General features: G+C 39.5%; 1 protein-coding gene across 1 annotated transcript; it reads right to left on the bottom strand.

Annotated features, from left to right (window-relative positions):
- Window positions 1-145: 145 nt before the first annotated feature.
- slc9a6a (solute carrier family 9 member A6a) lies at window positions 146-27972 on the bottom strand. The gene is made up of 16 exons (XM_081382271.1): window positions 27548-27972; window positions 20162-20361; window positions 18808-18885; window positions 18608-18684; window positions 18407-18519; window positions 17756-17861; window positions 16235-16376; window positions 15930-16035; window positions 15734-15822; window positions 9032-9145; window positions 8552-8663; window positions 7897-8050; window positions 7595-7625; window positions 7421-7503; window positions 4903-5008; window positions 146-3192 (listed from the first exon to the last, which is right to left on the bottom strand). Exons 1-16 carry the CDS (start codon window positions 27822-27824, stop codon window positions 2899-2901), a joined length of 2082 nt encoding a protein of 693 aa, XP_081238397.1. The 5' UTR covers window positions 27825-27972; the 3' UTR covers window positions 146-2898.
- Between the last annotated feature and the right edge of the window lie 17 nt (window positions 27973-27989).

A 27989-nucleotide genomic window follows, 5' to 3' on the forward strand; every position in this document is an offset into this window, starting at 1 on the left:
GAAGACTTTTAGCAGTGTTTCAGTTCTGAAATGTCCGAGTTTGTGAATATAGTGAACTCACAAGTATATATTGTGAATGTCCTGTCCGATGTCTGGGATAATATAGTGATTGTAAATAAAAACAGACATACATTACACATGATCATTTCATTGAAAGCACAGGCTTCTGTTTATTAACCATTGCACACACATGAACAGATGAGAATATTTACACAGATGTAAACAGTCAGTACCTGCAACACATTAGAGCAGATCTGCACATAGTGTGACAAACACACAGCTACGTACCAATACAAACAGCACATTTACCACCATTAAAGCCCACTCAACTGGCTTCTGCTACTTTGGACTAGCTGGGATGCACAGTTCTGTCCACTCTTACGCTGAAATTCATAGATTCACATAGTCATAAGGTCATTTGCTGTCTGAAAGGAACTAGCTTCATTCTCCAGAACTACAAATATAAACATTTAAGAAATCTTGCTGCTGCTTACAGATACTGAACACTTTCTCTAGACACCATTTTTTCCCCAAAAGAAGAATTTACCAGGATGTCTGAATTTCTCATTCAAAGGACAAAAAGCAGTGACATGATCTGTATTGGAGTTCATTTGCTCATCTTATGAAGCTCTGACAAACAAAAATGTATCAGTAGACATTTCTCAGTTATCTCTTTAATGCAAATTAAAAATGAAAAGTGCAAATCTGCTAATAATGCTCTACCGCGTCAAACACACACACACACACACACACACACACACAATGTTCCTGTGTATTATAATACTGTGGCCTCTCATCACATGATCCTGCACAGCAGGAGATATCGGTGTAGTGCCACTATGATGACCAGCCATCATCCTCTCGTTCCAGAGCGTGTTCAACTTTCCAGCACACAGACATTGTTGGCAGGGTGGTGTGTTATCAACACTTCCTGCTCCACAGTTAATGATGCCACCCTGGCCCTCATCCAAACAACGGCGGTTTCTACACAGTCCACTAACTGCCAGAAAGCAAAAGAGAAACTACAAACACACAAACTGAATTTAACAAAAGATCTGTTCGCTCCTCTACTAATGTTCCTTCATTTTCTGATCGTGTTGGGTCATGCCTTCTTGCATCATCTTTAAGTCAATTATAACTCTAAATCATTAGCAGTATCCCAGTTTACATCCTTCTAGAGCACACAATGTATATACTTCACTGATGATGGGAAAGACATCATGAAGTATGTAGTAAAACAGTACAACAGTTTTTGGACATCATGATTTTTTTGTGTTGATACCATAGACTACCATAGTTGAAGTACTCTTTGCTTTTTATCAGTTCTTATCGGCCATATTAAAAAAGAAAAAAAAAAAGAAAAAAGAAGCTCATATCTTTCAGATTCTGCAAGCATGTAAAGTTTTTCGCACTAATTCTAATCCTCAGTCACTCACCTCACACACTATTTGGGGTGGAAAGTATGAAAACTGGGATGCAGGTCTAAATGTAAAGATCCTACTATAATACAGATTCAACTGCATACAATTCTAACCATGTTTTCAGATGCCCGTCATTTGGTCACGTGGTCAAGCCTGAAACTATTAGACAGAACATGATGTCTCATACAACGTTTTTTTTTGTTTTTTTCTGCAGGTGTGAACGTTAAAACTTATTTTATTCATTCAGCCCTTTTAAAAAGATTTTGTTCTACACTGATCAAGACAGATAAAGCGTTTTCAATTTGTAAGAAAACATGAACACACAAAAAGGACTTTGGGAAGAAAACGTGGAGCGTTATGCTTCTCCACATTACATGTCATGCAAAAATTAGGAATAAAAAGTAAAAAAGGCTAAAGTCCCACTGACATTTTTTTCTAAATCTGATCGCCCAATTCTGCCAACTATAATTTTTTTTTTTTTACTTATTGGTTTTGTAACATCAATGCATAACCTCAAATCCATGTCAAAAACATTCTTAGTTAATTAAACATGACAATTGCTCACTTGTTTTTGACTACATGGAAAAAAGAAGAAAAAATGTCTTAAAGCTATATGCAATTAGTTGTCTTGTTACTTGTTAGAAAAATGTTACAACAACAAAAAAAATGAAAAAGAAAAGAAATTGCACTATGATTGGCCCTCTATCTTCTGACTGGGCAGAACAATAACATGAACAACAAGGTGCAAAAACCTACATAGATTCACAGTCAAAGGTCACAATATAAGATCCAAGCATGTCTCTACAGCCAATCACAAGTTACTCTGAGATCTGAGTGAATGGCGTCCGCCCGCACAGCTCATACGAACAAAACGGTATGATAACACAAGGCCTCCCTCTAGTGGACGGCAAAGAGTGTCATTTTGCTCAAAGGGGGAAAACTACATTCGACAGGCACTTGATTGAAACTGCAGAGCAAACGCAGAGCCACCGGTCAGCACGCCTCTGTCAGACTGTCACAACAAGAGAAGGCAGTAAAAAGCTTCAGACCCACAGACTCTTTTCACATCTCCTAAACAAGCGCTCGCACGACAAGAGAGGACACAAATAAACATGCAGGCCAGGTCACGGCAATTTTACTCCTTGCTATACAGACAATAAAAGTATGCTTAGTATGCTTATTCTGTTGTCATGATTAACTTGGAGAAACCAGAGCATGCTTCCGATCCGTGATGTCGGGTGCTAAGCGGTCTCGTTAGCGGCAGAGTCGCCGGAAACAGAAAAAAAGCCCATAATGCTTTGCAGAAGAGAAGTGAATAAATAGTTTACATTTCTGTAATGATGTAAAAGAAAGAGTGATGAATGAGGTAGAGACATCAAACCAGCCACTTCAGAGACAGGAGAGGTGCTGAGAGAGATCGCTCCAGATGAGAGATGATAGGGAGAAGAGAGACTCGTTCGGTCACCGCTTGCCCCGTTCAACTCATCGTTTCATACTTGTGCCGGTGGCGGTGGGAGTCGAGAGGCAGCGGGGGCTCCGAATCATCCATGGGCAGGACCAATCGGGTGCCTCGGATCACCAGCTCGTGGTCGCCGAACGCCAGCTCTCGATCCAGAGCCTCGTCAGAGTTCACGGCCACTCCTCCGACGGCCGTCCCGCTCGTGTGAGCGCCTGTAGCATCTGTGCTCACGGTGATGTCACCGTACGTCAGCGTGATGTCGCCGTCATTCAGGATCAGGTCGGAGTCGTCGTCTTTCAGCTGCTCCTCATTCTGATAGAAAACAATGGTGATTTCATCACTTGAATTTTAGCAGTTTCTGAGTAGTCATTCAGCAAAGAGACTTGCAACATAATTACAGATTTTGGGGTCAGATTTTATTTATTTTTTATAAAGAGGATACATTGAATGGATCAAAAGTGACAGTATAAAACATTTATAAACTATATATATATATATATTTAAAATAAATGCTGTTATTTTGAACTTTCTATTCATCAAAGAATCCTGAAAAATACATGAAAGTAGAAAACGGTTATTTTATATTGTAATAATATTTCACAATTCTGTTATTCTATTTTTTATCAAATAAATGCAGCCTTTGTTAGCATAAGAGACTTCTTCAAAATAGAAAACCTCACTGACCTATAAACATTTTAACGGTGCTGTACATAAAGGTTATTTAATAATCATATACTTTTGTATTACCTTATAATCTTTTATATGTAATATAATATCTCAGATAAAAACTACGATTAAAAATGTCTTCATAACTTTCATGTCAGCCAAATTTGAACTAGAAATTAAAACCATCGAGGTCCAATAAAATATAGTTCATAAAGAGTGGACAGTGAATGAGGATCAGTCGCCAGTTACAACTATACAGCAGCTCAGGAAAGTAAAGTTAATTGGTGAGGTCGAATAGTAGACTTATTTTCTGTTTTTTATTTAGCTAATATTTTGCATGGAAGTAAAACAAAGGGGATGAATTTGAATGTCTCTGTTGACTTTATAAATCCAAATTCACGGTCTGTTCACACCTCACTGGATAATCAGCTCTAGGGGGTAAATTGTGTCAGCTGTTGCAGCCTATTAAATGGCAAGTAAAGCCATATTCGGACGGTAATTGTTTCTCATGTGGACGTCTGTAAAAAATTTATTTGCATGGCACCTCAGTGATAAAAGTCATGCATTCGGATGACGATTTATTGGCGGTGGAGGAACGAGTTTTATAATCCCACGAACCCGCTGCTCACATGGTCAATCACATGATTGTCTGCTGTAAATAAATGTCATATACTTGGAATAATACAAATAAATTTTTATTTAATTTAATAATTGGAAAATAATGTTCTATTTATTATTTAATTATTTTTAAAAATAAGAAACTAGACGCACAAACGCTATTTGAAATGGTTCTTATATTCTTGCATTTTATCTCAAAAGGATGTCATTTTAAAAATATGCAAATTAGCGGAAACAAGTTAATACAGAGACCTATTTACATGATGTAAAAATAAAGCTGCATGGCTTGTATTTTTAATGTTGTGTATAGCCTACATATTTTAAAATTGTTTATATTGCTTATATTGCAGATCTCTTCTTGTAAACTCAGAGATGTGGATTCGGATGGCAATTAAATCACCGCACGACCCTGGTGTTCGTCAAAAAACAGTAGGTAATTTGGTCAGGGATTTTTATGCAGGTGGTGGGAGAAAAACACTGACATTCTGGATTCGGACTGCAATATAATCACAGACTAACCCCTGTAAATGTTGAAAATACCGTATGACACCATGAGAAACAATTACAGTCCAAATAGGGCTTAAGAGTGATTTTGAGGGGTCCGTCACCATCTGGTAGTACATAAATGACTAGTTTCTACCAAATCAAGACCTTCTTTCTAGCTAAAAGAAGAGGACGATCCAGACAGAACTACATATAATTATTAGTCCACACACAGCATGCGTGTAAAATACAAACCTCATACGCCTGTTGGCTGGTGAGGCAGCGTGCCAGAGGACCACAGCACGCAGGAAGTGTGGCAGTGAGCGGTGGTCCGCTGTGGGTCAGAATGGGCTTCAGATAACTGCAAGTCAACAGGGTTAAGGAAGGCTTTTCGGAACAAAAACACAAACAATCACACATCAGACACTTTTATCCAAAGCAACTCTGTCCAGTAAACAGGACCATGATTGAACTTCCCAGTTGACCATTAGCAGTGTCAGGCTGTGTTCAGAATAGCAAAATAAAATGCCATTTGTACTATATCTGAAGTTTACATTCATGCATAGAATACCAGATGACATACTACATTTTCACTACTGACTGCTCCTAATGTGTGTGCACTAACTTGGATGGTTTAAATGGGTTACCATACTTGGCCTTCTCATGTCACTTACAGTGCTATGCATAAGTTTAGACACCCATGCTAAAGTTGACTAAAAAGAGGAATAAAAAATCATCTTTTGGAAATTGAACTTAATGCCTTAATTTAAAAAATGAGGAAAAATCCAACCTTTAAGGAAACCTTTTTCTTTGTGAATGAATAATGTATGGTAAATAAATAAATGTTCTTCCTTAAAATACAGGGTGCATAAGTTTGGACACCCCTATGTTAAATTCCCATAGAGGCAGGCAGATTTTTATTTTTAAAGGCCAGTTACTTTATGGATCCAGGATACTATGCATCCTGATAAAGTTCCCTTGGCCTTCGGAATTAAAATACCCCCACATCATCACATAGCCTTCACCATACCTAGAGATTGGCATGGTTTTATTTCAGTTAGCCTAATAGCTGGTTTGATTTGCATTGAGAGATGATCTTATGGAAAGTACTCCATGCCAATCTCTAGGTATGTTGAAGGCTATGTGATGATGTGGGGCTATTTTAATTCCAAAGGCCAAGGGAACTTTATCAGGATGCATAGTATCCTGGATCCATGAAGTAACTGGCCTTAAAAAAAATAAAAATCTGCCTGCCTCTATGGGAATTTAACATAGGGGTGTACTCACTTATGCACCCTGTATTTTAAGGAAGAACATTTATTTATTTACGATACATTATTCATTCACAAAGAAAATTGGTGTCCTTAAAGGTTGGATTTTTCCTAATTTTTTAAATTAAGCCATTAAGTTCAATTTCCAAAAGATGATTTTTTATTCCTCTTTTTAGTCAACTTTAGCATGGGTGTCTAAACTTATGCATAGCACTGTATATATTTAGGGTAGCTTTTGAAACCCCAGCCAGTAGAGCATTGCAATAATCAATGCGGGAAAATACAAAAACGTTGATCAACTTTTCAGACACAGCGAACGAGAACATGGGACGTATTCTGGCAATGTTTCTAAGATTAAAAAAAATATGTTTTAACAGTATTGCAGTATAGAATCAAACATATTTGCTAATCTTTTTAGTTTTGTTTGAAACTCCAGAATAGAACCATCCAATAAGGTTAAAGACCCAGCTTTACGTAGTTGGTAGGGTAAGCCAATGAGCATAACCTCAGTCTTGTCACTGTTAAGACAAAGAAAATTGAGACAGCCATTTTTTGAATCTCAGAAATACATTGAGAAAGAAAGGCCACAGCCACATTATCATCAGGTTTTGAATGCATGTAAATCTGGGTGTCATCTGCATAAAAATGAAAGTTAAGACAGAGTGATCTTAAGAGATGACCAAAGGGGAAAAATGTACATGCTAAAGAATAAAGGGCCCAAGACTGATCCCTGAGGAACGCAAGATTGCACCAAACAAATCTCAGACCTGCATCCATCCATAGTAACAAATTGCTTACAATCTGAGAGGTAGGACTTAAACCAGTTTAGTGCAGTATTAGAAACACAGAAGACAGTCTCTAAACGGGTGCAAAAGAAAGATCTACAGTGTCAAAAGTGACACTAAGATCAAGAAGGGTCAAATTTGGAAGACAGTTAGAGTCCAAAACAATTAACAAGTTATTAGTGACCTTAACTAATATTGTTTCAGTGCTATGGAGTTTACGGAAGCCGGATTAACGGGACTCAAAGAGATTGTTTACAGCAAGATGAGTGTGTAATTATGAAGCAACAATTCTCTCTAAAATTTTTGAAAGGAAACGGGATGGAAACTGTTAAGGTTATCTAAGTCCATCTTAGTTTTTTTCGTACAGGGGTTACAGCAGCAATTTTAAAACGCAGCTGTGCTGAACTCATTACACAACATAAGCGTCAGATGTATAACTTTACCGGTTACACATTCATGCATGTGCTGAACGTATGAAAAACTGAAAGAATGAAAAACTGAAATCCCACCAGACCATTATTAAATAAAATCATTTCCAAAAATCATCAATATGTGTCAAACCTCATATGGAATTGGTTTAGAATGATTTTTTTTTTGGCTGTACAGACTATAAACCAACTAAATGGATTTGAAGATCCAATGTAGAAATTTGAGAAAGATTATATCTTTTATGTTCTTTTTGCAGGTTACTAATAAGAGATACACAGCAAAGGATACTTGTGATCAAAGTTATACCAGATCCTGAAGGGCCAGGCGCTCTCATGTTTAGTGCTCCTCCTTTCCACTCCATCAGGGCCGATCTGCAGATGGACACAGAGGAAACCCATCATTAAACAGCTCTGCTCTAATATAAAACCCTACGTCTGACTACAGCAGACCAAAAACACTTACAAAGTTCTCCTGATCTGCGTCCACTCCAACACTGTCAAACACAAAACAGTATTACAGCAAGAAGTAATAAAACACTTACAGAACAAAAAGTTTGTTGCAATTTCATCCACTCAAAAGTGAGTTTTAGCTGCTAAATAAGTTTGGAAAAGAGTTTTATATGGCTCATGGTGTTTACATATTTCTTCCACATGAAAAAGGACACAAATAAGACCAAAAAACATGTCTAATGAGTTACCCATGCTCATAGTCCACTTGTCTGACAGGAAAAGATCATTCAGACTAAAGAAGAGGTTAGAACTGACCGGATATTCTGGCAGGACAGCATCTGAGTTGTGCCTCCACCGCAGATCCAAACGGTGAAGAAAACCACCAGCAGCGTGGTGGAGAACATCATCTGCCGAGCATATGTGGCCGTATCCCTGATTGACAGGGCAAAAGTCATGGCGCCACGAAGACCTGGTGAGCAGTGGGGCAAGAAAATACCAAGAATTGGTTCACACTGGCCACTGAATCTGATTTTTCAAATCAGATTCAGAGAGTCAGTGCGCCTTTGAGAGTCAGTGAGAGTCTTTGCTCATGTCCAGATTGAAATCTTGCTGCTGTGCTGAATTCATCACACAACGCAAGCGTCAGATGCATTACTTTACCATTTACACATTCATGCATGTTCTGCATATGGAAATTGTTCACTTGTTCGCTCAGTACACAGTAAATGCCACATGTGAGAGTAAATGGGAAAAGAATGAAAAACTGAAATTCAATCTGTCCATTATGACTGAAAATAATTTCCAAAAATCGTCAATACATTTCAAACCTCCTATGGAATTGGTTTGGATTTTTTTTTTTTTTTTGAAAGACTAAACTATTTAACCTCAATAAGACTTTTGGTTTTGGCATGTTCTTCGTAGATTAAATCATGGCTAACCATAGGAATCCGTTGCAGTTCTACGCACAAACCTGCAAACATCATCATGTGCTGGAAGTTGGGGGTGATCTTGTTTTTGCGGCCCAAGTTCAACAGGAAGGAGAGGGGGTAGATGTTTGCCGCTCTGCCCAGAAACACGGCCAGCTGTGTGGAGTGGTGTCAAGGAGTGGCTGTACAAATGGAGCTAATGCTGAACTGACAGCATCTACACCCTAATCAAAATCATGACATGTTGCCCTTCCTAAGTCTTTCTGAGGGCTTTGTTAATGAAAAAGTGGTTCTGGGCCATTGATTTCTGGGAAACACAATGAGCTGTAACACCCTGGACATAAAACTCAACAACAACAGCCAGCCACTTCCTTGATAACATTAAGCAAAGTACCGCCGTCTAACATAATAATAGTGATCCATCAGATTTTCCACATGTTTTGCATTTGCTGAGAGCATTTAACTATTATATCACTTTGTCTGCTCATTTAGTCCTTAGGCACAAAGCTGAAGTCTTAGGATACGAATGCACCCACTATGAAGATTGGATTGAAGATGTGGTTCTGGAAGGTAAACAATGTCAAGCCCATGTAGGAAAATATGAAGTTCTCAGCCAGGAAATTCAGTAGCTCGAATAACTGAAAGAGAGCACAGTGACATGAAATCATAGTGAGATGTTTATATTATATGTATTTCATATTTCATATATTAACCTCTGACAAGTTCAACAGACCTGCCTTAGAAAATTTTGAAGTAAAAGCATTACTAGGCTAAAAAGAAAAGATTTGTGGCTACAGTTCAGCTACACTGTAAAAACAGCTACATAGTTTTATGTATTTGTTCATTTATTCATTTTCTGCAACTTTGTACTAATGTTTATATTGTAATAACGTTGAGCCCTGTTCTATTATAGTATGTATTATAAGTCTGAATGTCATTATTATCTTATTATCTATTAATACCAGTATTTTGCTTCTGAAAAATCAATGCAGGACAAGCATCTATTTCATGATGGCACTGCACTTTTTACAATGACATTACACAACAATGATAACTTGCTGATAAATATTAGCTACTGTATGGTTTAATGTACAATGTCATAATCATGTCACATGATGTAACGGAGTAACCAGTGGCCCAATGTTCTCTGGATCAAGGCCCTTGCTAGTGCCTAAATTTGTTCTCAAAGGTATAAATTACCTTAAAAAGTTGGGGGTCAGTCAGATTTGTTTTTTTATTATTAATACTTTTCAAGGACACATTAAATTGACCAAAAATAACAGTGAAGAAAAATAAAAGAGAAAAATAACAGTGAAGACATTTATAAAGTTATTTATAATGTAAAGATTTGTATTTCAAATAAACATAGATCTTTTGAACCTTCTATTCATTAAATTACCCTGAAAAGATACATTTAAAAAGAAATTTCCAAAAAATATTAAGCAGCGCATTTGTTTTCAATATTGATAATAATAATAATAATTAAAGCTGCAAGCAGCATTTATCGGGGTTCAAGCAGTTAAGGCCTTTAAGGCATTTAAGCACAAAAGCATCAAAAGTTATTAAGATTTATTTAGCAAGCATGTAACCACTGACATAATAGATGGAAAACACCATTTACAGCCAATACAGGCAATTTGCCATGGGATATATATGGTTTTAAAGCTTTTTAACAGTTATAGCGCCACCTATGCTCCGATCTCCATAGAATTGTTTACTGTGACCTCAAATTGAACCCATACACATGTGTACTGAGTTTGGTGAAGATATCTCATTTACTTCTTGAGTTATAGCCATTTGAGTAAAATAGGCTCCTCCCACAACGATTTGCCACATTCTAGAATTATTTAATATGATTCTAGCATGATTTACTATCATATACCATGTTCCAGAATGATTTATTAGGATTCTAGCATGATTTACCTTGATACACCTCATTTCAGTATTATTTACTATGATTTACAATGTTTCTAGCATGATTAACCACATTACTAGCAAATATGTGAAGTGTCAGTGCAAATGAGGTGATGAACACTGACAAAATATTATTGTGTTATAATAGTTAGTTATATACGTGATTTTTAGTGTGTGTCCAAGTATGAATGCAAAAGCACATGCAAAATATTTCATTATTAAGTAGAATGGCCAGCAGAGGGCAGTAGAAGACCACTTATTGGCTCACTTTCACTTTAAACCAGTTTTCTGCACTAAAGCAAACCAGTTTTTCCATGTTAACTCAATGCATGCTTACACACACACACACACACACACACACACACACACACACACACACACACACACACACACACACACACAGCATAGTTAACCATGATTTACCATGATATACCACGTTCTAGTATTATTTACCAGGAGATAAACGACAATCTAGGATTATTTACTTTGATTTACCATGTTTCTAGCCTGATTTATCACATTACTAGCAATTATTTGAAGTGTCAGTGCAAATAAAGTGGTTAACACTGACAAAATATGATTGTGTTATAATAGTTATTGCTATATAAGTGATTTTTTTAGTGTGTATTCAAGTATGAATGCAAGCACATGTTGAAATATTTCATTAATAAGTAGAATGGCCAGCAGAGGGCAGTAGAAGACCACTTATTGGCTCACTTTCACTTTAAACCAGTTTTCTGCACTAAAGCAAACCAATTTATCCATGTTAACTCAATGCATGCTTACACACACACACACACACACACACACACACACACACACACACACACACACACACACACACACACACACACACACAGCATAGTTAACCATGATTTACCATGATTTACCACATTACTAGCAATTATTTGAAGTGTCAGTGCAAATAAAGTGATTAACACTGACAAAATATGATTATGTTATAATAGTTATTGCTATATAAGTGATTTTTAGTGTGTATTCAAGTATAAATGCAAGCACATGTGGAAAAATTTAATTAAGTAGAATGGCCAGCAGAGGGCAGTAGAAGACCACTTATTGGCTCACTTTCACTTTAAACCTCATGATTTTGACCAGTTTTCTGCACTAAAGCAAACCAGTGTTTCCATGTTAACTCAATAATGCATACTTGCTACATATGTTACACACAATAATGCTACACACACACACACACACACACACACACACACACACACACAAATGTTTCAGTGATATTGGTGTCACATTCACCTTCATCACATTCACCTTCTGTCTTCATCACATTCACCATCTGTCGTCATCACCTGCACCTGCTCCTCATCACCCTCCTCATCATCACCTGATCCTCATCATCATAACCGTCACCTGTTGTCCTTGTCTTGATCTGTGTATTTAAGTTCCCCTCTCATCCATTATCATTGTCGGTTATTGTTTGTGCACTAGCACTCTGTTATGTTTGTTTTCATGTTGGAAAATAAAACCTTTGTTATATTTGTACCACACACACACACACACACACACACACACACACACACACACACACACACACACACACACACACACACACACACACACACACACACCATCATTTATCATGATTTACCATGGCTGATACCAATACCAATATGAGAAAATGACTATTTTAAACAGCAGGGGGCAGTAAAATACCACTTATTGGCTTAACATGCCATTAATTCATATCATTTTCACCTTTTTAACTGTTATAGAGGCAAATTTTGTCCGATCTGTCTGAAAATTTTCATGCTTGTTCAGGGTGATATTTCACACGTTCTGACTTGTTTTTAAGAAGGTCTGAGCATTGATTAAAGAGATATAGGCTTTCGGGGACACTTGGTAAAGGCCAGATTTTGAAGTGAACCTATTATAGCTATCCAAATGAAGTAGTTCAACTTTTTCTGACAATTATTGATCTAGTGAGTCCAGAGAATTGTATTGCACTAGTTTTGAACATTATGATATGAAAATTATATGATCAGAGATGGAAAAGACCATTTACAGCCAATACAGGCAGTTTACCATAGGAAATATATGATTTTAAAGCTTTTTAACAGTTATAGCGCCACCTATCGTCCGATCTCCATAGAATTTTTCATGCTTGTTAATGATGTTATGTCACATATGCTGACCAATTTTTGTGAAGTTCTGAGTTTTTATTTAGGATTTATAGGCTTTTTTAATGTATTTTGACACGCCCATTTTATAAATTACCCTATTACAGCCATCCAAATGCAAAAGTTCAACTTTTTTTTGATAATTATTGATCTAGAGAGTCCAGAGAATTGTCCTAGACTGGTCTGGTTCCGATCGGGCAAAAAACCTAGGACTAGTTCGCAAAAGTAGGTTTTTAACATATTAATGAATAATTAATGAACAGTTTGATTGACAGCAATGGTTCTTGAGGCAAAGTTGTTCAGGATGAGGAGATCTATCAAATGATATGCATATTGTGTGGATATTTGTAACACCACGTGATTACAGAGCCGTAAAACTCGTTAGCGCCAACTAGTGGCCGATTTCTTTCAAAATTCTTACAGACCTTTAGGGCCATGAGCCGAACATGCCCATTGAGTTTCGTTCCGATCGGCCTCCGTTAACCTTGTCTAATAGGTGCTCAAACTTCGTTGGCCAATGGCGGCCATGTTTTTTGAGATACGCCAATGTCCTCATAGACATACATGGCACCTTGGACCAAGACACTGCATACCAATTTTCAAGTCAATCGGACTAACGGTCAGGTGGTTATAGCCTGTTTTATGTTTTTTTCATTTTATAGCGCCACCATGAGGCCAATCGTCGCGATTTTTTTACTGTGACCCCAGAGTAAGCTCATACACATGTGTACCAAGTTTGGTGAAGATACCTCATTTACATCGGGAGTTATAGCCATTTTAGTAAAATAGGCCCCTCCCACAACGTACGTTTTGGCGCCCCTTAGCGACCGTGAATCGAAATTTCCACTTTTTTTCGATAATTATTGATATTCAGTCTCCAGAGAACATTTCTGCACTAGTTTGGTTCCAATCGGGCAAAAAACCAGGGACTAGTTCGCAAAAGTAGATTTTTGACAAAATTCAAAATGGCGGAAAATCTATCATGGCGGAAATGAAATCGGAGATATACGTTTTGTTCGTCAGGCGTCCAGCTTTCCAATGATATAAGACACTTGAGTCTACGACATACGGTCTAGGAGTTATGAGCAGTTTCGCGCTTTTGGTTGTTATAGCGCCACCTATGGGCCAATCGGGGTCATAATCTCTGAACCTTTCCTCGATTTTTGTACTACCATCTGTCAAAGTTTCAAAGTTCCAGCTCTTACGGTTTGGGCTGCACGATGCGTTTTACGGCGGAATAATAATAATAATTAAAGCTGCAAGCAGCATTTATCGGGGTTCAAGCATTTAAGGCCTTTAAGCACATAAGCATTTAAGACATTAAGTTTTATTTGTAAAGCTTTTAACCACTGAAATAATAGATGGAAAAGACCATTTACAGCCAAAACAGGCAATTTACCATAGGAAATATATGGTTTTCAAAGCTTTTTAACAGTTATAGCGCCACCTATCGTACGATCTTCATGAAATTTTACATGCTTGTTTAGACTGTTATGGTACATATGCTCACCAATTTTTGTGAAGTTCTGAGTTTTCGTTTAGGATTTATAGGCTTTTAAATGCATTTTGCCACGCCCATTTTCATTATGACCCAATATACCCATGCGAAAAATGCTAAAGTTGAACTTTTTTTGATAATTATTGATCTAGAGAGTCCAGAGAATTACCCTAGACTGGTCTTGTTCCGATCGGGCAAAAAACCTAGGACTAGTTCGCAAAAGTAGGTTTTTAACATAATTGCGAATATTTAATGAACGGTTTGATTGACAGCAATGGTTCTTGAGGCAAAGTTGTTCAGCATGAGCAGATCTATCAAATGATATGCATTTTGTGACAATAAGTGTAACACCACGTGATTACAGAGCCATAAAACTCGTTAGCGCCAACTAGTGGCCGATTTCTTTCAAAATTCTTACAGACCTCTAGGGCCATGAGTTGAACATGCCCATCGAGTTTCGTTCCGATCGGCCTCCGTTAACCTTGTCTAATAGGTGCTCAAATTTCATTGGTCGATGGCGGCCATGTTTTTCGAGATACGCCAAAGTCCTCATAGACATACATGGCACCTTGGACCAAGACACTGCATACCAATTTTCAAGTCAATCGGACAAACGGTCACGTGGTCATAGCCCTTTTCATGTTTTTTTTCATGTTATAGCGCCACCTAGTGATCAATCGTCGACATTTTTTTACTATGACCCCAGATTGAACTCTTACACATGTGTACCAAGTTTGGTGAAGATATCTCATTTCCTTTTCGAGTTATAGCCATTTTAGTAAAATAGGCTCCTCCCACAACATTAATTTATCACCCCCTAGCGACCAGGAATCGAAATTTTTACTTTTTTTCGATAATTATTGATCTTCAGACTCCAAAGAACATTTCTGCACTGCTTTGGTTCCGATCGGGTGAAAAACCAGGGACTAGTTCGCAAAAGTAGGTTTTTGACAAAATTCAAAATGGCGGAAAATTTTGCATACCTGAAATAAAATCGGAGATATACGTTTTGACCTTCAGGCGTCCAGCTTTCCAATGATATAGGACACTTGAGTCTACGACATACGGTCTAGGAGTTATGAGCAGTTCCGCGCTTTTGGTTGCTATAGCGCCACCTATGGGCCAATCTGGGTCATACTTTGATAGGTTCTCCCCAAATTGAGGACTACCATTTGGCCAAGTTTCAAGGTTCCAGCTCTTACGGTTTGGGCTGCACGATGCGTTTTAGGGGAGAATAATAATAATAATAATAATAAAAATCAGTACAATTACAATAGGGTTTCAGCACTTCGTGCTTGAACCCCTAATAAAAATAATAATGATAAACGTTTCTCTAGCATCAAATCAGCATATATTTTCTAAAGGATCATGTGCCACTGAAGACTGGAGTAATGATGCTGACAATTCAGCTTTGCCATCGGACTAATAAATTACATTTTAAAATAGATTATAATAGAAAACAATTCTTTTAAATTGTAATAATATTTCACAATATTACTGTTTTACTGTATTTTGATCAAATTAAAGCAGCCTTGGTGGGGATGAGACTTCTTTCTAAAACATTTGAAAAAAAAAACATTTGAATGTACTTTTGAGTGTACATCATGCAAACTAGGGAGTGGACTGAGAGAGAGCCTAAAATAAAAGTAACTTTTTAATCTTACTTGTTTCGTCCTGTCCTGAGATTCAGGAGACAGGTTGTTAAAGGTGTAATGGGCCTGTGTCATTCCACAGAACAGAACCGCCACCACACCTGAGGATGAACACAACAGGATGAGCAGGAACAAGCATTCAAATATAGAAGTATGCAACATGTTTCTAGGTAGTTTCTAGAAGATTCTATGGGGAACTAAAGCTCACCTGTAAATCCACAGGCCTCAGCCAGTAGGAATGTGCTCCAGGACATGAGGAAGAACAGTGCCGTCTCCAGCAATGGTAAGTCTCTAAGCTTAGTGAACTTAGTAACGTGGAAGGGAGTCAAGGAGTAACTTCAGGTTGAATAAACCACTAAATACATTACTTTACATTAATAGTGACAATCACATGGAGAGAAGAAGAATTAGATCAATACAGATGAGATTTGAACCCATTTCTTTTTCATAAGCACCATGGTTCATACCAACAACAAAAAAAGTGACGTACAATATTGAACCAGTAAAGGATATCAATGCAGTTACGACTCCAGTTGCCATTCCAAGAGCAAAAGAACCACTGAAGACCCCCAGAAAGATGCCAAAGGACTTCAGCATGGCCATGGCTTCAAACGTGTGACTGTTGTTTCCCTCAGGCTGATATGCTACAATAGACCTGGAAAAATGACACAGACCCATTCAAGTAATTCCAATGTCAAACCTGCAAAAATCTAAAAGGATAAAGATCCATTCGCTATTGGAAAATCATAACAAATATTAGCGTTATGAGCAGGGCTGGAAAAGTGTGCTAAAGTTTTGGCAAAATCTGAACTTATTAGTATCAGATAAGCGTGCTCATCAGAGATATTCAATTTATATTCTATTTCCCATTCTCTGGACAGTTTTCTTTAAGAGGTCATATTATACATTTTCTATCATCTATTTTGTTCCCTGAGGAACATAATGTCAATGATGTTTCTGTGTAATTTCGTTTTTTCAACGCATCTCTGATCCTTAGAATGAGAAATGTGAAATACTAGTCTTCTGTTGTGCTTAATGTAGTTTTTAACTCAATCACAACCTCAATCATAAAACAATCGCTGCTAAAACACTCCACATAAAAGGTTAAGACCAGACTGAAATGACTGGGAACCTTACAGAGAATAAAGTTAATATATGCATAGCAGCAGGTGATACACACCATCTGGAAGAGTGCTGGTTTTGGTGAACTTTTCCTTAGTTTTAGCTGTGGAAGAGGGGTTTGGGGGCTTAATTTAAATTACACTCTTTTCTTTGGATTAGGGTAGACGTTAGAACAGCAGTAACTTTAAGCTATATTAACTCATTGGAGAAAGGAAGTTTTGAATCCTCATGAAATTGAAAAGCTTTTTAGAGAGATGTACTTACATGCTAGATTTTTAGTACAGAGGATAGGTAGGAACAAAAGTAAACTCTCTAGAGCAACACAGGATCACTTCAAACTAAGAAGCAAAGGACTATCATCAAATCAGCAAATACCCACAGCTCTGCCTCATCATCTACACACCATCTATAACCGATGGACTTCATGAGTCCTCTACAGGCGGTTAAAATAGAAGTAAAGAGGAATTCTACTTCCTTGAGGGATGAGTTCACTACAGGTGCTGGTGTGAAGCATGTCTGTGGGTCATTCACTCTGCATGTTCTGGTAAAGACCAGCCAATGCACACACTAAAAATCCACTCGGAAGGCTCAAAGCTCTAAATGTGTGGCACACCCATTGAGGGGCGTTCTCAGTGTCTGGTTCCCGCCCTCTGCATAAGCCACACCTCCAGGGCTGTGACGCCCCGCCCCACTTTGCCTCCCGTAATAAAGCAGCATACTGGAGCAGATGATAGGTCCAGCAGAGGAAAAATCGGGTGTTAAATGAAAAGTGTTAATTATTCATTCTGCACTGAGTTTATAAATACCCAAAACAGTTATATCTCAAAATCATTAATAATATTAATGAATGAACCAACAAAAGCAGTTTGTTTACACATAGCAGTGTGTGATCATCGGCAGTAGAGGACTTACGAGGACAGTACGACAGCAACGGCATCATTCAGGACACTTTCTCCAAATAGCAGAGCGTACAGGTCAGAATCCACGTGCAGCTCATTGAAGATGGCCAGAACTGTCACTACAAAACAAAGCATAAATCAATGCCTTCGCTAAGCCCTGCGTTAACAACATTACTGACCAATCTTGCTTTAGCAACTGTTGCCGTCATCAGACATGCTTTTTCTCTATTTTAATGCAATTTCTAATGGAAGTCCAGAGTCTACTGATAGTAAATTGTTATTATAAAATGTTGTTTTTTAAAGTAAATTTAGGAGCACATTTTACTGAAGATTGCACTTTTAATAGCATTCTCACACTCATTTCTATGGGATGTTCTGTGCAGCTTGTCTTAGTGAGCAACAGTAACCAAGGGGGGACGAGCTTTGAAAAGGGTACATTTTAAAGATAGATCAAATTGCTCTTATATGTAACTTGATTCTAATAATTTCATAACAAGAAATAGCATAGTGCAGGTCAATTCTGCTACAGCAAGGCTTAGTTTCTAGGAGTTACATGACACATCCCTCTTGCAAACATTTTTTAGATAAAGGGATTTGATTAATACACACCAAAACACTCATGACTGCATTTAGGCACTGTTACAGAGAGTTTTGACTGTAATACCTGGGTCAGTGGCTGAGACAATGGCACCAAAGAAAAGGCAATCAGTGAAGAAGAATTCACCACTCAGCTGGCCAATTTGCTTCATCAGCGTCACACAGCCATACATTAACAACCTGAAATACAAACCAAACACCTCTGAGAGCTGGTTCTCACCCTCATCATTAAAGCAACCACTCAAAAAAGTACTGAAAAAAGACTGACCCAATGATGAAACAAGACACCACGGTTCCCACAAATGCATAGACAAGAATGGAGCCCAGGTTCCTGAAGAAATGTCTCTGAGAAACAGATAGAGAGAAGAAATGAATTGAATAATGGTCTTTGATTTGTCTATCTTGAACACTACATGATCTTGTGCACACAACATTTGTCTGTATTAATCAATAAAAAACAGCCCTTACTCGTTTTAAACTGTATCCAGCATGAAAAATGATGGGGGGCAAGAGAATATTAAAGAAGACCTCTGGGTCAAAGGTCACCTGAAATAGAATTAGAAAGATACAGATATAGGCATATCATTCATCGATGAGAAAATAAGAAAAAAAGATATATATGTTTTAATGTTTTAGAAATAATTATCTTATGCTCACCAAGGCTGTCTTTATTTTATCAAAAATACAGTAATATTGTGAAATATTATTTAAAATGTTTTTTTTTTTTAAATGTAATTTATTCTTGTGATGCAAAGCTGAATTTTCAGCATCATCACACCAGTCTTCAGGGTCACATGATCCTTCAGAAATCCTTCTAATATGCTGATTTGATACACAAGAAACATTTATTATTAATATCAATGTTGAAAATAGTGCTGCTTAATATTTTTGTGGAAACCATTATACATTTATTCTAGGATGAATAGAAAGTTCAAAGGAACATCATTTATTTGAAATAGAAATCTTTTGTAACATTATAAATATATTTACTATCACTTTTGATCATTTTATTATGCCCTCGCTGAATAAAGATATGTATATACTTTAGTGTATATACTTCAAGCATCTTTTCTAAATGTTATATTAAAAAAACAATCTAAAAATTAACAGATAAAAAAGTACAAATATTAATGTAGCACTTTAATTTACAGTCCTGTTCTTCCGTGTACATACTATGTACTTATTATAGTAATTGCAATAACTGGGTAATAACTATGTACTAACCCTGAACCTACCCGTAAACCTAACCTTAACCCATGTAGTTCCCTCATATTTCCCAGTACTTTCCCAGTACACGTAAAAGCACGTACTGTAAAATAAAGTGCAACCAAAATCTGAGCTATTTCCTCTTATTAGTGGTTTGACTAGAGCCAACTGTTCAATAATTGAATATAGTGTGACTTTCTATGCAAAACATCAAATGTAATTATCATACATTTCAACAACTAAATTATGCAACTCTTAAACCTCATGTTTTAACCGACATAGAAGCAGTTTCATGCAGCTGTCACCTGAGGGACATGTTCTAACAGAGAAATATAGTTTTGAGACTGAACCAACCACAGATTACATCTGTCAGGCACTGAATTAGTATGTGTGAGAAAATGTAATTATTGGTACAAAGTTAAATCAGGAATTTGCCTGAAGCATCTGGAAAAAGCAAAACAGACTGGATATCCATCTAAAAATACAGACGCAAGTATGAGTCATATTCAAATAAATTCCCCATAGCATTCGTGGTTGAAGTCAAGCGTTCGATTCAAAATTCATCTCAATATGTGTCAAACGGCTCCTCTATGATTGTTGTGATGTTATATTTTACCTTGCGGAGCATCTCGTTGTCCTGAATGTCATTGACTTTATTGGCATCGATCTGTCCTTTCAGTGTGTACTCGTAGAACTTACCACTGACATTCATCAGCAGTGTAGCCGGACTGGCATTGACATTACAGCTCAATGTAACATTGTTCATGTTGCTGGGCACATGTATAGCATAACGCAGTACGACACCCACAAGCAACCCTGATGAGAGACAGAAACATTGCATTTTATTAAAATTATTCTGTTTTTATGTATTCATTTCTAATTCTAAGGCAAAAATTAGGCCGTAAGCGGCCTACCAAGACTTTCCCCAGCATCCAGGGAACTACACTGTGACCTTTTGAAATGCCATTGCGACCCTGATTTTTAATGGTTCGCAAATGTATCACTGATTATTTTTGTACCAATGTTTTAGGCAATATGCTATGATTTACTATGAGCATTTATTAAAACAGAAATGTGTATTTTAAGAAAACGTTTTATAACGTGCTCTGAGCATTCTATACATCAAGTTGGCTTCAGTCCCGCGACCTTTACTTAGATTAATATGTACCAATGTATCAGTGCTGCGCGAGCTCTCTCTCTCTCACAAACACGGACGCGCGCACACAGAGAGAGAAGATAATTGTAAAATGAAAATTGACGGGCTATCGTTTAAATGTTGTTCTGTTTCATTCTTACTGACCGCCAGAGGCAGTGTAAACACTATGGATTATCGCAGCGCCAGCTAGATAGGTCGAGAGAATATACCAACAAAGTCACGTGGCTTGACGTATACTGAGCCCTGGAGGTTTATAGGCTACAGTAGCTCAGCACTCTACCTCTTTCGCTTTCTCGCTTGGTTGAGATAGGTTGTATTTGGTTGAGTGATTATTCGCGCAGCTTAAGTGCAGCTTATAAGAGCAGCGAGATTCGTCCTCACAAGCTGTGACAGCGCGCATCTATGCCATTTCAAAGGATTGGATTTGGATTCGGATTCAATTAACAGCGCTTGGTGAGTTTTGTTTTTCTATTTGAGTTATATTGCTTCGTCGGTAACACACTGTGCCTCTCGGTGCAATCCGGTGGCTTGTGTTTTTCCGCGCCTATGAGTAAATATGTCTCCCGTTGACATATTTACTCACATTTTTTGTTCCTCGGTTCAATCCGCTGGCCATATTAGATATTTTCTCTTTTCTTGAGATATTGTTGGTATTACCTGTCGGTTCACCAGAGGTAATTGTTTTATTTGATTTTTATTGATTTTTTCATCCCGCTCAACTTAACCTTACGGTGCAATCCGAGGGTGTTATTAGCGAGTAACTATGGCTCACAGCTCGATCGCCACTGGTTTTCCACTGACTTGTAAGCTGTGCCCTAATAATCTTCTCCCTGATGACGGTCCTGACATCTGCCCGGTGTGGGTGTTCAACATCTGCGAGAGGCTCTCACGGACCCGTGCATGCACTGCAGCCTTTTGCCTATTGAGCAACTTTGGGAAACTTGGGCAGTTAGATGAAGCCCCTTCGCGCAGTCGGAAGCGCAGGGCGTCGGCGACGGCTGGTGCTCCCCTCCCATCTAAGAAGGCCAAATCGCGAGGTGATGAACAGTCACATGTTGAGAAAAGTTCACTTTCTATGACGGTGTCGGCGCTTTCTTCAGAGATGGCAGAGCTGAAACGCCTGCTTCACTCGCTTCAGCCTGTCACATCTGGTACACCTGTGAAGATGACACAGGAGGATGAGAATGTTCAGAATCAGGGAGCTGGGGAAGAGTCTCTTGATTCCCCTTGTTTTTCTCATCGCTCAGAGTTTGATGTGCTGTCTACAAGTGCTTCAGATTCCTTTTTTCATGATCATGGGGTTACTATGGATGTTGCTGCACAACCATCACCTCAGGCTGTTTTCACTGGTTATCCAGCAGCGGAGGGGTATAGTGGGGGGTCAGTTCAGTCATCTGGACAAGCCCAGTCCTCCTCCGATGATACTTTGGCTGTGCTTTGAATGGCAGTTGCTCGTCTAGGACTTGATGAGTCACCTGTCCAATCTGCCCAAACAAATGTGTTTTTCAGACAGACCACAGCAGCAACTTCTTTTGCCATGCCACCATGTAAGGATTTTGTGGCTGAATTCTCAAATGCTCTCACTGGTTCTGGTCCGCCTAAGCGGCGCTCAAAGATCGCTCGAACGCTAGCATCTATGGCTGAAGCAGATTCTATCTGGGTGGGTCGTGCTCCGTTTGCAGCTTTGGTGGTGTCTCCTGATAAGGCTCTACGAGGGAATGTGCGATGTCCCAGTGCGCAATGCGGTCGTACAGATTCTTTGCTAAAAAAGGCATATGAGTCTGTTGCCTACATTACTCGAGCAGAAAACACAATCTGCCAGTTACTACTTGCTGCCACCAGTACGCTGGAACCTGCAAATGCGGATCCCTCTATTTCACAATTTCTGCAAACTGCTCTGTTGGCAACAGGCCATGTGACCCGCGAGCTGGGTAGTCTTACAGCCACGCTTCTGGCTGCCCGCCTCCAAGTGTGGCTTGCCCAAGCACGACTGCCGGAGGACTGTAAGAAAACCTTGAGAGATCTTCCATTTGTTCCCGGGCATCTTTTTGGTCCAAATGTTCCGGAACTCCCAGATTTTAAAGAATTGTTCCTACGATTGTCAGAGATGCGGTTCGCGCAGTGGTTCTCTCTCTGGAAATTTGTTCACTGTTAGAGAAGGGAGCCATAGAAAAGGTTCATCCCCTCGTTCAGGGAGATGGGTTCTATTCGACATATTTTCTTGTTCCGAAGAAGGACGGTGGTTTCCGCCCAATTCTCGATTTGAGGCTTCTGAATTTGTTACTGAAGGTCCTTCCTTTTCGAATGCTGCGCACAGCCGATGTTCTTCGGTCTGTGACTGCAGACGATTGGTTTGTAAGTGTCGACCTGAAAGATGCATACTTTCACGTCCCAATTGCTGTACATCACAGAAAGTTTCTGCGTTTCAGTTTCCTGAATCAAGCTTACCAGTTCAAAGTGCTACCCTTCGGCCTTTCCCTTGCTCCTCGCGTCTTCACAAGGTGTGTGAGCGCAGCTCTGTCTCCTCTTTGGATGAGAGGTATGCGTATTCTTCCTTATTTGGACGACTGGCTTCTCTGTGCCCCAACAGAGCAGCAGGCTGTACAAGACTCCAGACTGCTTTTGAGACATGTGCAGAAGCTGGGGTTTTCTGTGAACGAGAAAAAGAGCATCTGATTCCATCACAGACCACTACGTTCATAGGAATGACCCTGAATTCCTGTCTAATGTCTGCCTCCCTGTCTCAGGAACGTGTGACGAACATTCTGCAACTTTTGGCTCGCTTTCACCCGGGGGTGTCTTTGCAGTACGAGGTGGTCCTACGACTGATAGGGATGTTAACAGCGGCTACAGTGGTGATCCCCCTGGGTTTACTCCATCTCAGACCACTCCAGTTATGGAACAACAGTTTGCGGCTAGATCCCACCAGGCATCGCCATCGACTGGTTATAATTTCTCACCGTTGCATACGTGCATTGAGGAGGTGGAGACATTTAGAGTTCCTAAAGGCAGGAGTGACTCTGGGTGTTGTTCCCTCTCATCGGGAGTTGGTCACGACGGATGCTTCCCTCACAGGATGGGGGGCAACGTGGAATCGGAGGGGTATTTGCGGGCACTGGACATCGATCCAGGCCACAGAACATATCAACCTACTGGAACTAAGGGCAGTGTTCTTGGCTCTACAGTACTTCATGCCGGTTCTGGCAGGCCGCCATGTTCTCGTTCAGTCCGACAATACCTCAACAGTGTTCCATTTGAACCACCAGGGTGGCATGAGATCCCGCAGGTCTCTACGGCTGACTCAGGAGATCCTGACATGGTGTCAGCCACGACTCGCTTCACTGAGGGCAGCTCATATTCCAGGAGCATGCAACCAGACAGCGGATGCTCTTTCCAGGGATCAAGTACATCCAGGGGAATGGAGGCTTCATCCAGATGTAGTGCAGGAGATCTGGCTACGATTTGGAAGAGCAGAGGTGGATCTTTTTGCTTCAGAGATGACCACCCACTGCCGATTATGGTTCACAAGGACAGAAGTGTCCAGCCCCCTGGGCCAGGATGCATTGTCTCACGAATGGCCAAACTGCCTTGCTATATGCATTTCCACCTATCCCTCTGTTATGGGAGACGTTGCACAGGATCTCCCTGTGCAAGCATAGAATGTTACTTGTGGCACCACGGTGGCCAGCCAGACCATGTTTTCCTTTGTTGCTGAGACTTATGACAGGGAATCCATGGAAACTTCCACCCAGGAAGGACCTCCTCTCCCAGCTGGAGGCCTGTGTCTGGCACCCGGACCCGGCTCGTCTGCAGCTTTGGGTCTGGCCATTGGGCTAAATCCTTCCCTGGAGCATTGTGACCCTGCTGTTATTCACACCATCTCTAATGCTAGGATTTATGCTTCCCGTTGGAAGCTTTTTTCTGCATGGTGTGAGGAACAGGGGCTCGATCCTGCAACGTGACATTCCGAGTATCTTAAGCTTTCTTCAACGTTTACTGGAGGAAGGAAAAGCAGCTTCCACGTTGAAAGTGTACGTAGCTGCGATTTCTGCATATCATGTTCCAGTTGGTGGCTCTTCTCTTGGCTCTCACAGTCTTGTCTGCAGTTTTCTGAAGGGTGCGTGCCGTCTGAACCCTGCTCGGAAACCTCATTTTCCTGTGTGGGTTTTGTCACTCGTGCTTGCATTTCTGTGCTCACCCCAGTTTGAGCCCTTGCAAAGCGTTGACATTAAATGGTTGTCCTTGAAGACTTCTTTTTTGTTAGCTATTGCTACTGCGAAACGAGTCAGTGAGTTGCACGCGCTATCTGTTAGCGAACTGTGCTTGCGCTGGTTACCGGATGACTCCAGGGTGGTTCTACAACCCAAACCTTCTTTTCTCCGAAGGTCCTTCTTCCACAGTTCATAATTCAGCAAATTGAACTGGCCTCTTTTCAGACTTCTTCAGGGTCTGATTCAAGTGCCCAACTTTTGTGTCCTGTTCGTGCCTTGAAGTGTTATGTGAACTCTACTGTTCAATTTAGACAGTCAGACCAGTTATTTGTCTGCTATGGTGGTGTGAAGAAAGGCGTTCCAGTATCGAAGCAGAGGTTGTCGAACTGGATAGGAGAGACCATTACGCTGGCTTACAAGGCAGCAGGGAGACCACTGCCCTGGGGACTAACTTGCCATTCCACTAGTAGGGCCATTTCATCTTCATGGGCTGTTTTTAGAGGAGTTTCCCTGGTGGATATCTGCACTGCTGCTACCTGGGCTTCTCCATGCACGTTTGCCCGGTTTTATAAGGTCAACGTTGCTGCTCCTCATGCCGTTAGTTCTGCGGTTCTTCTGGAGCGGCCTTAATTTCACCAGGTGGGTGGCATTCCTCATGATTATGTTGGTATGTGTCATCCATAGTGTTTACACTGCCTCTGGCGGTCAGTAAGAATGAAACAGAACGCTACTTACGCATGTAACAGTGGTTCTGTGAATTCTGGATGACCGCCAGAGTTCTCAGTCACTCGGAATGCGCGAGAAAGGCGTACCGAGGTAGAGTGCTGAGCTACTGTAGCCTATAAACCTCCAGGGCTCAGTATACGTCACGCCACGTGACTTTGTTGGTATATTCTCTCGACCTATCTAGCTGGCGCTGCGATAATCCATAGTGTTTACACTGCCTCTGGCGGTCATCCAGAATTCACAGAACCACAGTTACATGCGTAACTAGCGTTGTTGCTTGTTTTTTTCTGTCAAAATGTCAGAGAGCATTTTGTATTATCCATCCATGTTTTTAAAATTCGTTAAATGACGGACGTTTTACTGTTAACATAGCCCTCGTTATATGTCGGATTCGTCTAACTTATACTTGATATTATTTTTAGAATAAGTGATTCGTTATGCTATTATTGGGCTCCTGTCTATTCATTGTCAACTGTTTTCTATATGTTTGTATTGGCTAACATTTATGCAGCTAATGCGTGTCCTGTTTATAATGTGCAATGTTCAAACGCAAAGACAGCACGTCACAAATAGAAGCCCTTTACCCTGTGCTATTTAGTATCATATTTGGATATTGGAATAATAAATTAAGAAGCCTATCTTAATTGTACACAATGTTCCTGTTTTTTTTGTTTTTTTTTACTGTTTTCTAGGGGTTTCTTAATTTTTGACAAGTTGACCAGCACACATTATATGCAATGCAATATAATGCATGTGTGTCCTATGTGTGACATATTTTGCACACAGGTAAAGGTGCCCAATATCAGTCATTTCTAAAGTGTTTTGGAAAATATCTCTTTATTTGATTATCAGTAAATTTGTTTTCTATACAGAGATATCGACATCGGTAAATATCGGTATCGGCCATAACAGCAATATTAATATCGGTTATCGGTATCGGCCACAATTTTCACATCGGTGCATGCATCACTACTTAAGAGTTCAGTAGTTTGCCCATCTGTGCCAACCATAGCATGTTGAAATCCATTTTGCTCTTTATTGTGTACGGTATTTTCTATTGCAGTAAATCTGTCCCAACCAATGTTAAAGAAAACAAAAACAAGAAGGCATGTGGTTTAAAATATGGCAAGTAAAATAAAAAGCACATCTGTATGCAATACAGTTTCATTATTGTTCATTATTATCCAGAGCGGCTTACTATAAATAATTTGTGCGACCAAATCATGTTTTGCGACAGTAACTGAAAAAGTTAGTAGCGCAAGTGCCACCAGTGGAAAAGGTTAGTGCAGTTCCCTGGCATCACAGTGGCTGAACTGTATGGAAGCTTGTTTCTAACACAGAATAAAAAATAAAAAAGGTAATTGCGACTTTTTATTCTAGCAAGTCAGAATTGCGAGATGTATTCTGTGGCGGAAACAAGATTCCATAGAATTGACTAGATTTTTTAAAGAACATCTGTTTTGTGCACCAGGGCTATTGTCGTTAACTTACACTAAAAGTAAAACTATTAAAAACACTGTTTAACTCAAATAAAAATCAAATCAAATAAATATACATAATAAAATAATATTATTCAATATAAAAACCTTTAAATGAAAATGAGAAACATTGCCTTTGCAGCAAACTGATATAAGCTTAAGTTGAACCACTAAATTTACACACCGGAAATAAGAAAAATAAAACTTCACTAAAAAATATGCAGGGAACGCAAGGAGGCAGATTAACTCCTGCTGGACAGCTGCACCTTACAGGCCCTGTGCTACAACTCCCACACTGCCCTTTGGACAGTCATATTCATACATGGCGTACTTTAATTAAAAGATCCCACTTTATCGCGGGAGGCATGCAGCTGACTTCACAGTTCATATGTGCGATCAGTCAAATGATCTGCTATCACGACTGTTCTCACCATATATCATAGCCAGTCCAGTCTCGTGCAGAAACCTGAACCGGCGGTGTTTGAACAACCATATGGTCAAGATTGTCAGGGTAAGGAGCAGGATAAAGATCAGCAGGTCGGCACTGTCTTGTCTGTGGCTTTCTTCAGCTTTCTTCTCTGTCACGATGTTCTCCATCGCACTGTCTTCAGCTCTGCTCAGACACAAGCAGAGGGAGCTCGCCAAAACAAACAGAGGCAGTGTTCTCCAAACACTCATCGCGGCGTTCATTTCACGTGTAGAGCCCATGTTGGCATTTCTTTTAGGTGCAAAATATATAAGAAGATGAATGCACTATGCCCAGGATCGCTGAACACAGGCAGGAGTATTAGCAGAGACAATCATAGGCTGCTGTAAATTGTTCCTGATTCCCAGCGACGTCCCGCCCACTGCACGTGACGTCACATGACAACC

Source organism: Scardinius erythrophthalmus (genome assembly GCF_964197995.2).
Source record: "Scardinius erythrophthalmus genome assembly, chromosome: 13".
Taxonomy (NCBI): domain Eukaryota; kingdom Metazoa; phylum Chordata; class Actinopteri; order Cypriniformes; family Leuciscidae; genus Scardinius; species Scardinius erythrophthalmus.

Excerpts from the sequence above, each read along its gene's own strand:
- slc9a6a (XM_081382271.1), bottom strand. The coding sequence starts at position 27,824 with ATGGGCTCTACACGTGAAATGAACGCCGCGATGAGTGTTTGGAGAACA. Across the intron at positions 9,146-15,733 it reads CTCAGGACAGGACGAAACAA|TTATTCGAGCTACTGAATTT; the intron begins GTAAGATTAAAA and ends GCTCTCTTTCAG. Across the intron at positions 5,009-7,420 it reads TGGTATAACTTTGATCACAA|TTATCTGAAGCCCATTCTGA; the intron begins GTATCCTTTGCT and ends GTTGACTTGCAG.